Source organism: Petromyzon marinus, unplaced genomic scaffold (assembly GCF_048934315.1).
Source record: "Petromyzon marinus isolate PM22_M1 ecotype Great Lakes invasive population unplaced genomic scaffold, UKy_Petmar_22M1.pri1.0 PM_Scaffold_29, whole genome shotgun sequence".
In the NCBI taxonomy this organism is placed as follows: domain Eukaryota; kingdom Metazoa; phylum Chordata; class Hyperoartia; order Petromyzontiformes; family Petromyzontidae; genus Petromyzon; species Petromyzon marinus.
The window spans coordinates 227,578-241,656 of record NW_027423268.1 but is presented as its reverse complement, the minus strand read 5'-3'; the positions used below and the strand labels follow the sequence as shown (position 1 = coordinate 241,656).

General features: G+C 48.9%; 1 protein-coding gene across 6 annotated transcripts in view; it reads right to left on the bottom strand.

Moving 5' to 3' along the window:
* Nucleotides 1-1,031: 1,031 nt before the first annotated feature.
* The window catches only part of LOC142923105 (uncharacterized), a 43,856-nt gene continuing 30,808 nt past the window's right edge, over nucleotides 1,032-14,079 (bottom strand). For 4 of the 6 annotated variants that reach the window (XM_076064023.1, XM_076064022.1, XM_076064025.1 and 1 more), the window contains 14 exons: nucleotides 12,636-12,779; nucleotides 11,683-11,873; nucleotides 10,672-10,828; nucleotides 9,518-9,666; nucleotides 8,699-8,749; nucleotides 7,588-7,699; nucleotides 6,364-6,414; nucleotides 5,928-6,009; nucleotides 4,847-4,902; nucleotides 4,399-4,473; nucleotides 3,974-4,052; nucleotides 2,905-3,048; nucleotides 1,901-2,044; nucleotides 1,032-1,142 (listed from right to left, as the gene is read on the bottom strand). In XM_076064023.1, the coding sequence (XP_075920138.1) occupies nucleotides 1,114-1,142; nucleotides 1,901-2,044; nucleotides 2,905-3,048; nucleotides 3,974-4,052; nucleotides 4,399-4,473; nucleotides 4,847-4,902; nucleotides 5,928-6,009; nucleotides 6,364-6,414; nucleotides 7,588-7,699; nucleotides 8,699-8,749; nucleotides 9,518-9,666; nucleotides 10,672-10,828; nucleotides 11,683-11,873; nucleotides 12,636-12,779 (1,464 nt within the window). In that variant the 3' untranslated portion in view covers nucleotides 1,032-1,113. The other 2 variants (XM_076064026.1, XM_076064027.1) reach the window with 2 other exon arrangements.

Genomic DNA, 14,079 nt, shown 5'->3' with positions numbered 1-14,079 from the left:
CCTTGGTGAGCAGGTCGGCGCGGACGCGGTCGTACACGTACAGCAGGTAGTGCGTGTCGGCACGCGCATAGTGCAGCATGTCTGGCAGGAGAGGCCTGTGTGTGTGTGGCGTGCATACGTGGAAGTGTGCAAGTGTTTGTGTGCGTGTGTATGCAATTGTGAGTGTGTATGTGTTTGTGTGTGAGTGTGTGCATGCGAGTGTGTATGAGACGCAGATATTAAAGTACCGCAACATTTATCTGTTGACCCATGTTTCATTTCCGGTGAAGGCTAACATCATTTGGGAGTGATATAGTAACCAGTATTGGATCTCCCCCAAGACTGACTGGGCCTTAAATGAGTACCTAGTATAAGATATGAACATCAGCACTGGGGAAACAAAGGAGGTCAGGCATGATGCTTACCACATTACCCTCTCAAACATTGTGACAGCCTTAATAGGGGCTCGCTTAGATAACTTGAGGAGGGGGGGGGGGTGAAAGTGCTTCATATGTACTGTTCTATGAACCCAGTGATGGGACTTCAATTCCTCACCCTGGCCAACTAGATTCAGCAGTCTATTCAGGCGACACGGGGGATCTTTGTCCTTGTGTGTGAATGTGTAAGCAGTAGAGTATCGGCTAGCACCCTGTGCTATGAACCTGGTGAAACGAGTTCGATTTCTACTCACGGCCAACACCTGTGACAATTATCTGAACCGGTCCCGGCCCTCCACTAGCTCGACTCAGCCTCAAATGAGTACCTGGTGTAGCGGTGTGTAAACATCACCACTGGGGAGACAAAGGCGGCCGTGCATGCTACTGGCCACCCACCCCCTCCTTCACAGCACTTTCCCCAACAATTAGTTGAGGCTATACAGGGGATCTTTGCCTTTGTTTTTGTACGTGTGTACAAGTTAGCCCGTGCATGCGCGCGCGTATGCAGAGGTTCGAGCAAGTGCGGCGTGCGTACCGGATGCGCCAGTCAGCCAGCTGGTACTGCTTGTCGGTAGACAGGCTGCAGTAGTGCATGAGGAGGTGGGCGAGCGAGTTTCTGGCGAGGCCGAGGGAGCGCGCCGCTGGATGCGTGTCGAACAGGCCCACCACGTACAGGCCCAGGTCACGTTGCAGCCACTCAATGTCCGAGTCCGCTCCGTGGAAAACCTGCGCCCCCGCCACACCGCAGCGTCAATCACCACGTCACCGTGGCAATCACTGCGCCACTGCGTTGCCGCGTCAAGCACCACGCCTCTCACGTGGCCGGTGCTCAAGATATGGTTACAACGTCCCAAGTAACCATCGTCGCCGCCGCTGTCAACAAGGCATGGCTGCAGCCAGCCCCCCTTAATTGCTTCCTTTCTCTATTTCCCTTGCTCGGTCCGACCTGCGCCCTCCTATTCTTTGGTCCTTTCGGTAAAGTCACCACCACGTAGAAGGGAAGCAATAAAATAATAAAAATATAAAACAATTAAATTATCACGACGTTTCGACTGCAACAGAAGCAATCATCATCAGGTGTGAAAACCACAGCAAGAAATTTATTGTTTTATATTTTTATTATTTAATTGTTGCCCTTCTACGTGACTTTACCGAAAGAACCAAGAATATCAATCCCTGCAGTCACGAAAGCTTTAAATAAAAATAAAAATTCTGCTCCCTCCTGTTCTCCCCGTGTAATTCTGCGCCCCGAGATGTTTGTTACGCTTTAGGTGCAATACAAGTGCAATTTATTGTTGTAAACATTCACCCAATGGCATTCATATCGAGTGTGCAGGCAGTGCAATGATACATTGGCAGCAAGCTGGAGGGACCCAGGCGTCGTGCTACAAAGTCGGCGAGGGAGAGGGATGTCTCTCTCCTTGTTTTGCTGTCTCACTCGATTATTTTGTTTATGCATGTCTACGTGCACGCGTGCCTCTCACCTTGACAATGTTGGGGTTGGTGAAGGCCTCGTTGAGGATGTGCAGGTCGTCGCGCAGCATCAGTGTGTCGATAATGAAGTCCTCTTCGCGCGTCGAGATTTGCATGAGGCAGGTGATGCCCAGGAAGGAACGGTATGAGTGATGCTACGGGGCCACGCACAGGAATAGCCGCTCAACGGTGGGCGGACAAACAAGAGTAGAAGAGGCAGATAGGCGGTCGAGCGGGACGAAAGCACACAGACGGCACAACCCAACAAACCAACCGCACATCACAACTCGATATTATACGACCACACACGTCACACACACATGCTGGCACGCACCCAGACAACAAACACAGATCCCCCGTAGAGCTTTAACAGACTGTTGGGGCAAGTGCTGTTAGAGAGCACCTATGAAGGCCGAAACGGCACACGAGGGGTTGGGTGGCCAGCACCACGCCCGGCCGCCTTTGTCTCCCAAGCGGCAATGTTTTTAAACATCGCACCAGGTACTCAATTGAGGCCGAGTCAAACTAGGGGAGGCCCAGGACCGGTTCAGATAATTGTGCTCTCGCACAGTCGGCGTTTCGACTGCAACACAAGCAATCATCATCAGGTGTGAAAACCACAGCAAGAAATTTATTGTTTTATATTTTTATTATTTTATTGTTGCCCTTCTACGTGACTTTACCGAAAGAACCAAGAATATCAATCCCTGCAGTCACGAAAGCTTTAAATAAAAATAAAAATTCTGCTCCCTCCTGTTCTCCCCGTGTAATTCTGCGCCCCGAGATGTTTGTTACGCTTTAGGTGCAATACAAGTGCAATTTATTGTTGTAAACATTCACCCAATGGCATTCATATCGAGTGTGCAGGCAGTGCAATGATACATTGGCAGCAAGCTGGAGGGACCCAGGCGTCGTGCTAAAAAGTCGGCGAGGGAGAGGGATGTCTCTCTCCTTGTTTTGCTGTCTCACTCGATTATTTTGTTTATGCATGTCTACGTGCACGCGTGCCTCTCACCTTGACAATGTTGGGGTTGGTGAAGGCCTCGTTGAGGATGTGCAGGTCGTCGCGCAGCATCAGTGTGTCGATAATGAAGTCCTCTTCGCGCGTCGAGATTTGCATGAGGCAGGTGATGCCCAGGAAGGAACGGTATGAGTGATGCTACGGGGCCACGCACAGGAATAGCCGCTCAACGGTGGGCGGACAAACAAGAGTAGAAGAGGCAGATAGGCGGTCGAGCGGGACGAAAGCACACAGACGGCACAACCCAACAAACCAACCGCATATCACAACTCGATATTATACGACCACACACGTCACACACACATGCTGGCACGCACCCAGACAACAAACACAGATCCCCCGTAGAGCTTTAACAGACTGTTGGGACAAGTGCTGTTAGAGAGCACCTATGAAGGCCGAAACGGCACACGAGGGGTTGGGTGGTCAGCACCACGCCCGGCCGCCTTTGTCTCCCAAGCGGCAATGTTTTTAAACATCGCACCAGGTACTCAATTGAGGCCGAGTCAAACTAGGGGAGGCCCAGGACCGGTTCAGATAATTGTGCTCTCGCACAGTCGGTACGGCGACCGGCTCCTCTTGAGGGCGCTCCACCTTCATCTTCTTCTCCGCTGCAGACACGGGGATCCGTCACTCATGGCGCGTGCGTGCAGTAGTGTGCTGGTTAATGCACTGCAAACCCAGTGACCTGATTTCAATTCCCGCTTGTGATCAACAGCAATGGCAAATATTTGATAAAGTCCTGGGCCTCCCCGAGGTCGACGGAGCCTTAAATGAGTACCGGGCACGATGTGTAATCATCAGTGCTGGGGAAACAAAGGCAGCCGAGCCTGGTGTTGACTACCCACCCCTCGTGTAATCCTGGATCTTCAGAGACGCTTGCTAACAGCACTTGCCCCAAGTCTGTTAAAGGTGATGCGATTTTTGTTTTTGTCGTGTGTTTGTGAGCCACGCCTCGACTTCTGTACGTGTCTGCATGTGTGTGTGTGCACATGCACGTGCAAGTGTTTGCGACTGCTGGATTAGTGCATGTCTCTGTGTTCATGGTGTGTGTGTGTGCCTTCACCGTGTTTGGCTTTTGCAGGCTGTGCAGAGCTCTTCTTTGGTTTCTCTGGCGTTTTCATCAGTTTCCAGCGACTACAGATCTACAGAGACGGATGAGATAGCACTCAACGGGTTCTTATCACTCACTCAGTCAACTACTTAAACACTCATTCACTTATTCAGCCACTCAGGTACTCGTTCAACGATTCAACCACTCATGCACTCAACTACACTCTCTCACCTACCCAAGCACTCACTCAACCATTCATTCACCCACTCATCTGCTCAAACATGCACTCAAATAACCACATTAATCACCAAACCACTAAAATTCCTCACTCAGCACCCATCCGCACAAGTGGTTTGTGAAATGGAATGATGGAGATGATGATGATGATGGAGATGATGATGTGAGCAAGATGTAGGCACACAACAATCACGTGTTACCTCAAACACTTTTGAGTTAGGATCCAATTTCTTTTCTTGAAATGGCAGAGATTTCCCGTCACTGGATGGTAGATACTGCAAGCACAAGCACATGAACAGATGCACAAGCGAACTTTTTATTTACAACCACTTCAAGTCCCCACGTTTCATGTTTCCAGGATTTGTGTGTCAATGAAAACCGTTTTATCCAAATCCTAAGTGACCCCGTGTCACGTGTGACCCTGTGCTAATATTGTGTCTCCAGCAACATGACAGCAATTTCAGCACAGCTCAGAATGCGACAGCACACAAGAGAACGCACAGAACGCCCCAGCACATGATGGCTAACACAGCAAACACAGCACGGTACAGAAAGCTACAGCACACGAGATCACACACAGTGCTTTCGCCAGCGGTGTGGGAGATGAGACATGGGTTGGTTGTGGTCGTGTGAGGATGTTGGGCTCACGTCAAACAGGGTGAGGACCGGGCGCGTGGCAGGCACCGCCCTCCGTGCTCCCTCCACTGCACCACACAAAGACAAAAGTCAAAGATCCTCAATATAGCCTTGAAAAGACTTTTAGGGCAAGTGCTGTTAGTGAGCGTCTACGAAGGTCAGCACAGAACACGAAGGGGATGGGAGGACCAACACTACACCCAGCCACCTTTGTCTCCCCAGTGCTGATGCTTTACACGCACTGAGTACTCATTTAAGGCTGAATTAATCTAAGGGAGCCCCAGGACCGGTTTAGATATTCGTCACCGGTGTTGGCCATAAGCAGCAATCGAACTTGGGTCGCCAGGTTAATAGTGCAGCACGCTAACCAGCTAAACTACTGCTGTTCGTCGTGACCGGGAATGGAACTTAGGCCATCAGGATCGTGCCACTACACACTACCACTGCACAACCGCTCTCTAGTGACATACAGACATACGCTAGCACAGAAGATGCACAGAGATACAGACTGAAGAATACATACGTGAACACACACACCCACACACGCAATAATATACACGGCCACACACCTGTTGCAACTGCTGACACACAAGACATACGCATGCAGACAGGCAAATAAAGACACGTTAACAGAGATACAGGAATGAATACACACACATGAATGGAAATGCACGCAATTGAACACATAGACACAAAGATAGTCACAGAAATAATACGCACATACAAGCAGCAGCCAAAGAAGGGTCATTGCTTAAAAATCACCTATTATGTAAGTTTTACTTTTAGGACAATGTTACTGAAAAGTATTTTGTTATTTTTGCTTGTGCCCCACTGTAAATGCAGTCAGGACATTATTTGTTATTTATTTCACTAAATTATGTTTAATTTGTACACAGAACATGGCAATTATTCGTATGATTACTACTCAAATTATGAGTATGATATTAAAAAAAACAGCACAGTATTTTTCATGTCAATAAAATGAAATCTACTCGTGACAGGCTAGGTGTACTCATCACTGTCACAAATAAAAAATATATAATCCATATCATGAGCTTTGCCGATATAACCAGCACAAATAAGTGTGAGCTACCTTCAGTACCGTGCCTTGTGATTGGCTGCCTATCGTCCAATGATAAGCCATCATGAGGACAGAAGAGAGGATTTTCCAATCGCTGTCAAAACACAGAAGAAAATTGATTGAACAATCAGTGCCACACTAGGGTGGGCATACAAATGATACCATTAATGTCACCTTTGAGGGATTGAAACATCTAGATTGTACTTTCAGGGTCAGGCCATGAACCAACAAAATCACACAGGGGTGTCAACCTACACAACAATTGGAACATTATTCACACTAAGGATGGACATGAACTGAGCTCCTCATTGTCACGACGGTTTGGGGACGTGGAATTAAAAAAAAGAACCACAAATGAGAGTTCTGTGCCGGATGAGAAAATGAGATGTAGAGTTTATAATCGCAAGTAAAGAGGGCATTTGTGTGATGAGTTTTGGTCTCTGGTCACCTCTGTCCGGGTGATGAATGTTCTCGATGGAGCCTTGATGGGCGTTTCGCTCTGCGGGAACAGCAGCAAAGATTATTAAACAAACGCAACATTTACTGCAACGAGTCATTATTTTTGCAGTCACTTGTGCCTGGTTGTGACCATCAATTCGCTACATTTGTGAACGTCGTTTAACCACGGGTGGCTGAAACTCCCAAGATCCAAAACCTAGGATCTTAGCCGGGTGGTGTTGGTGGCGAAGTCCTGTAACCCAGCGCTATGGAGGCAACAAGGGTGGGTGGATCACACAAATGTTGTTAAACTCCCTTCCCGTTGCTTTTCAAGTGTCATAGCATGGCCTGCCAGAAGGGGGTACAGCAAAGGTTGACTTCATCTGTTCGTTCTGTATGGGATCGACTGTTGGGTTTTCTCCAGGAACCCCGGTTCCCTTCCATATGTAAACACTCATTAATTGGTTTATAACACCTTCATATATAGACGACCACAAAGCTTGGGGGGAAATTTGGCACGGGCTCACCGCCTGGTAGCCTTTCCCGCTCGTCTGTGGTTCCTCCTCACGCCTCTGAGTCGTTCTCTCGCTTCGAGTGAGCGAATAATGTGCAGTGTGTCACAAGTAAAAAAAATATTATTGAAGCAGTGCAGGATCAATGTGTTTGACCCAGTATTGGCCCCAGGAGCCATCCAGTCACCACCTATATTAAATCCATACTCTTTGGTTCTTTCGGTAAAGTCAGGTAGGTAGAAAAACAATAGATCACGACGTTTCGATCGCAACACAAGCAATCGTCATCAGGTGGGAGAACCACACCAACTGCTGAAGACAGCAGTTGGTGAGGTTGTCCCACTGCTGTCTTCAGCAGTTGGTGTGGTTGTCCCACCTGATGACAATTACTTGTGTTGCGATCGAAACGTCGTGATCTATTATTTTTCTACCTACGTGACTTTACCGAAAGAACCAAAAGAGTATGGATTCCTGCAGTCACGAAAGCTTCAAATCAAGATTATATTAAATGTTTGATTATATTTATATATGAACATTCTGCCTCTGACCACTCGCTATCCCTCTCCCCCTATGACTTTCAGTCTCTGTCTCCCACTCTCTTTTGTCTCTGTTCTCGTTCTCCGACTCTCTTGCCCTATCTATCCTTCATCCGTATCTCAACCCTGGCCGTCCATTATGAACCCCTCGCTGCTCCACCGAGCCGCCTCCGCTTCTGCGCTCACCTTGATGAGCGGGACGAGGCGTGCCTGCTTGACGAGCTGCCACAGCTCATTGGCGTTCTGCCTCACGAGGGGCGGCACCGGATTGCAGCACGCGAGCACGCCCTGCAGCTCCCTGCGTCGGCAACGACGATGTCAACATGTTAGAGCAGCGACACACGTCACAACACAGCGCCAGAGCAATGCAACATCACGGCAAAACCACGTCACAGCAACAACACAATCTCACAGAAACAGCACAACGTTACAACAAGCCAGCACTCCCTCTCTGTCTTGCATCAAACAGCAATGGCGTGGACTAGGGTGCATATAACCGTTGATACTGGCAAAAGCATATCCGTTCAAGATGGCGTACATATATCCTATTCATGCTGGTGTACATACGCATATTGTTCATTCTGGCGTACGTGCATATAGGCAGCTCAGGTTACTCTATGTATGTATAGCCTGTTCATCCTGGCGTACGTATGTATATTGTGTTCAGGCTGGGATACGTACGTAAAGCCTGTCTTGTCTGGCGCACGTATATATAGCCTGGTCATTATCAGAATCATACTAACCAATGCTATTACCACAATGCAACCTTCATCATCACCATCATATTATCACCATATCCATATCATCACCAGCATCCAGATCACCATCCATATCAAAACATTATGAGTGGCACCACCATCAACACTATTACTACCACTCTCACTACCAGCACAATCATAAGCCACCACCACTATTACCAACAACAAGAACAGGCGCCATATGCCAATAAGTGGTGGTGACATCACCACGGCGGTTGTCCCAGACCAGGTGCACTCCGAAGCCACGTGCAGTGTCGAAGGCTCGCTAACAGGAGCTCACGGAACAGAGCCAGGTGCCATGGGTTGACTGACTGCAATGACTGGGGCAGATGCACCAGCTGTGCACGCGACTGTGCCAACTTGCTGCATTTTAGCCGCCCGGCACTCCGCTCTGTATTGTGAGCATCGCTCCTCTGCCCTTCGTTGTTATTGGAGGGCGAATATTACCACCACTGTCAATACCATCATGGGTATCACTCGCACCACAATCCCAACTGTCCCTGCCACCACCGGCCCCACCACCACCGTGCGCGGCTTACCGAGGCATCTCCTCTGCGATCTTCATGAGCATGTGGTTTGGGAGGACGTATCTGTGACAGCAGGAGCACAACACACACCGGTCAGGCCAGGGCACTATGCACGTCGCAGCAATAACAATAATCACACAGGCCGTACAAGCCCAACAACGCAACAGCTACAGTAATCGTACTACGCAACCATTGACCTACGGCACTGGAATGTGCAGTTTCTACAACTGGTTCAGGATCGCGATCAGGTAAATTAAAAAGTGCTGCGTCGTACACCCCAGTGTTTTACTGTGCTATATTATAAAACACCCGTGTATCGATATTTCCATTTTAATGTGTTATGGTCGAAACATCGTGATAATTTTTATTGTTTTATATATATTTTATTATTTATTGTTTCCCTTCAATGTGACTTTACCAAAAGAGCAAAGAATATGAATTACTGCAGTCACGAAAGTTTTAAATAAAAATTTGGACTGTGTGTTGTTTTGGTGCGGTCTTGGATCGTTTTTGTTGTTGTTTTGCTGCCATGCACTAGAGTGCATTGAGTGTTAAAAAATCTACAGTAATTAATGTAATTATGCAATTTGTACTTATATGCTTTATATTCATACATTTTTCGCTACTCTGGACATCTGTGATAAAGAGTTCATAGCTCATCGGATTCCTCCAGTTTAAATAAATATTCTGTTAAATCAAGATAAATATTTTGAACGCTGTGGTGTTGTTCCCTTTGCTGTGTTATTCTACGCTGTCGGAAAGTCCCGTGCTTTGCTGCACTATGCTATGCAGTGCAGTACACGGCTATTTCAGCGCCGCGGGCGCTCTCACCCCGTGCTCTCGTCCTCGGTGCGTGCCGTGCGGTCGCGCCAGGCGTACAGGAGCCGGGCGGCGCTGCTCTGCTGCACATCCAGTGGCTGCTTGTGCTTGTGCAGCAGCTCCAGGTAGGAGTCTTCGGTGAACACCGGCTTGTGGTAGCACTGAGACACACACACACGCACACAGGGAGAGAGAGGGAGATGGAACCACGCAAGTAGTGACAGCGGCAGCAATAATTACCAGGGTTGTTAAAACGATCATCGGTTAACTGGCAATTGTTTTCAGCATCAATTACCAGTTCTGAAAGTCGGTAACCAATGTTTCCAGTGGGAATTTTTATCGCGAATGCACTAATTAGGATGCATGAACATTAAAACGGTACGGCGGGCCCGAGTCACCACATTGAACATAAATCGGCATTTTGAGACCCCCTCCACTGCCACTGTGTAGCATATTATTACGTTCCAGGGACTCTATGAGATGATAGGACAATAGTCTACACACATTACACCATGAACCATATCACTTCGTTGATCTAGTTAAAAAGATAAATATATTCTTTGATTATTGCTCGAGGCCTTTTAAGGGAATAAACAATATTTTTGGAGGGGTGGGAAAACTTTCCCGATCAAGAGTGAGAGTGGTGGATTTGCTTACAAAGATAGGCTTGTAACTTGCTCACTGGTGGAGCCAGTGGGGGGTGGGGTGTCACGTGCCCCCCCAATGATCCGATCGAAATCCCTAATTTAGATCGGATCATTGGGGTTTATTGGTAATAAATCGGCATTTTGCGACCCCCACTGCCACTGTGTAGCATATTATTACGTGCCAGGGACTCGATGAGATGATAGGACAATAGTCGGAGTCCATAATTGGCAATAAGTAACGGCAAAGCAGTTATAAGTGACTCACAGAATTGTGCACAGTCGCGTATACAGGACACGACTTCCCTGAAGGCATCAACACCTTCAGCGAGCGCAATGCCGATCACACAACGCGGTTCGAACTCGACCCTCGATCGATGGCTGCGCCATCGCCGCACTACGCGTCAAATAAAAACCAAGGAACAAGTCCTTACTTACTAACACTATCTTTTTTCATTGCTGGAGGGGTTGCCCCCCTCCACCTGAAAATCCTGGCTCAGCCATTGCCCACGCGCCACTCACCTTGAGTGCCACAGTTCGGCTCTGGTCCCACACAAGCTGCAGGAGGTTGGGTCGGCCCAGCGCCTTGGTGAGCAGGTCGGCGTGGACGCGGTCGTACACGTACAGCAGGTAGTGCGTGTCGGCACGCGCATAGTGCAGCATGTCTGGCAGGAGAGGCCTGTGTGTGTGCGTGCATACGTGGATGTGTGCAAGTGTTGGTGTGCGTGTGTATGCAATTGTGAGTGTGTATGTGTTTGTGTGTGAGTGTGTGCATACGAGTGTGTATGAGACGCAGATGTTAATGTACCGCAACATTTATCTGTTGACCCATGTTTCATTTCCGGTGAAGGATAACATCATTTGGGAGTGATATAAAAACCAGTATTGGACCTCCCCCAAGACTGACTGGGCCTTAAATGAGTACCTAGTATAAGATATGAACATCAGCACTGGGGAAGCAAAGGAGGTCAGGCATGATGCTAACCACATTACCCTCTCAAACATTGTGCCAGCCTTAATAGGGGCTCGCTAAGATAACTTGAGTGGGGAGGGGGGGGTGAAAGTGCTTCATATGTACTGTTCTACGAACCCAGTGATGGGACTTCAATTCCTCACCCTGGCCAACTAGATTCAGCAGTCTATTCAGGCGACACGGGGGATCTTTGTCCTTGTGTGTGAATGTGTAAGCAGTAGAGTAGCGGCTAGCACCCTGTGCTATGAACCTGGTGAAACGAGTTCGATTTCTACTCACGGCCAACACCTGTGACAATTATCTGAACCGGTCCCGGCCCTCCACTAGCTCGACTCAGCCTCAAATGAGTACCTGGTGTAGCGGTGTGTAAACATAACCACTGGGGAGACAAAGGCGGCCGTGCATGGTACTGGCCACCCACCCCCTCCTTCACAGCACTTTCCCCAACAATTAGTTGAGGCTATACAGGGGATCTTTGCCTTTGTTTTTGTACGTGTGTACAAGTTAGCCCGTGCATGCGCGCGCGTATGCAGAGGTTCGAGCAAGTGCGGCGTGCGTACCGGATGCGCCAGTCAGCCAGCTGGTACTGCTTGTCGGTAGACAGGCTGCAGTAGTGCATGAGGAGGTGGGCGAGTGAGTTTCTGGCGAGGCCGAGGGAGCGCGCCGCTGGGTGCGTGTCGAACAGGCCCACCACGTACAGGCCCAGGTCACGTTGCAGCCACTCAATGTCCGAGTCCGCTCCGTGGAAAACCTGCGCCCCCGCCACACCGCAGCGTCAATCACCACGTCACCGTGGCAATCACTGCGCCACTGCGTCGCCGCGTCAAGCACCACGCCTCTCACGTGGCCGGTGCTCAAGATATGGTTACAACGTCCCTAGTAACCATCGTCGCCGCCGCTGTCAACAAGGCATGGCTGCAGCCAGCCCCCCTTAATTGCTTCCTTTCTCTATTTCCCTTGCTCGCTCCGACCTGCTCAATCCTATTCTTTGGTCCTTTCGGTAAAGTCACCACCACGTAGAAGGGAAGCAATAAAAAAATAAAAATATAAAACAATAAAATTCTCACGACGTTTCGACTGTAACACAAGCAATCATCATCAGGTGTGAAAACCACAGCAATCATTTTATTGTTTTATATTTGTATTATTTTATTGTTGCCCTTCTACGTGGTGACTTTACCGAAAGAACCAAGAATATGAATCCCCGCAGTCACGAAAGCTTTAAATAAAATAAAAAAATTCTGCTCCCTCCTGTTCTCCCCGTGTAATTCTGCGCCCCGAGATGTTTGTTACGCTTTAGGTGCAATACAAGTGCAATGTATTGTTGTAAACATTCACCCAATGGCATTCATATCGAGTGTGCAGGCAGTGCAATGATACATTGGCAGCAAGCTGGAGGGACCCAGGCGTCGTGCTACAAAGTCGGCGAGGGAGAGGGATGTCTCTCTCCTTGTTTTGCTGTCTCACTCGATTATTTTGTTTATGCATGTCTACGTGCACGCGTGCCTCTCACCTTGACAATTTTGGGGTTGGTGAAGGCCTCGTTGAGGATGTGCAGGTCGTCGCGCAGCATCAGTGTGTCGATAATGAAGTCCTCTTCGCGCGTCGAGATTTGCATGAGGCAGGTGATGCCCAGGAAGGAACGGTATGAGTGATGCTACGGGGCCACGCACAGGAATAGCCGCTCAACGGTGGGCGGACAAACAAGAGTAGAAGAGGCAGATAGGCGGTCGAGCGAGACGAAAGCACACAGACGGCACAACCCAACAAACCAACCGCACATCACAACTCGATATTATACGACCACACACGTCACACACACATGCTGGCACGCACCCAGACAACAAACACAGATCCCCCGTAGAGCTTTAACAGACTGTTGGGACAAGTGCTGTTAGAGAGCACCTATGAAGGCCGAAACGGCACACGAGGGGTTGGGTGGCCAGCACCACGCCCGGCCGCCTTTGTCTCCCAAGCGGCAATGTTTTTAAACATCGCACCAGGTACTCAATTGAGGCCGAGTCAAACTAGGGGAGGCCCAGGACCGGTTCAGATAATTGTGCTCTCGCACAGTCGGTACGGCGACCGGCTCCTCTTGAGGGAGCTCCACCTTCATCTTCTTCTTAGCTGCAGACACGGGGATCCGTCACTCATGGCGCGTGCGTGCAGTAGTGTGCTGGTTAATGCACTGCAAACCCAGTCACCTGATTTCAATTCCCGCTTGCGATCAACAGCAATGGCAAATATTTGATCAAGTCCTGGGCCTCCCCGAGGTCGACGGAGCCTTAAATGAGTACCGGGCACAATGTGTAATCATCAGTGCTGGGGAAACAAAGGCAGCCGAGCCTGGTGTTGACTACCCACCCCTCGTGTAATCCTGGATCTTCAGAGACGCTTGCTAATAGCACTTGCCCCAAGTCTGTTAAAGGTGATACGATTTTTGTTTTTGGCGTGTGTGTGTGTGTGAGCCACGCCTCGACTTCTGTACTTGTCTGCATGTGTGTGTGTGCACATGCACGTGCAAGTGTTTGCGACTGCTGGATTAGTGCATGTCTCTGTGTTCATGGTGTGTGTGTGTGTGCCTTCACCGTGTTTGGCTTTTGCAGGCTGTGCAGAGCTTTTCTTTGGTTTCTCTGGCGCTTTCATCAGTTTCCAGCGACTACAGATCTAGAGACGGATGAGATAGCACTCAACGGGTTCTCATCACTCACTCAGTCAACTACTTAAACACTCATTCACTTACTCAGCCACTCAGGTACTCGTTCAACGATCCAACCACTCATGCACTCAACTACACTCTCTCACCTACCCAAGCACTCACTCAACCATTCATTCACCCACTCATCTGCTCAAACATGCACTCAAATAACCACATTAATCACCAAACCACTAAAATTCCTCACTCAGCACCCATCCGCACAAGTGGTTTGTGAAATGGAATAATGGAGATAATGATG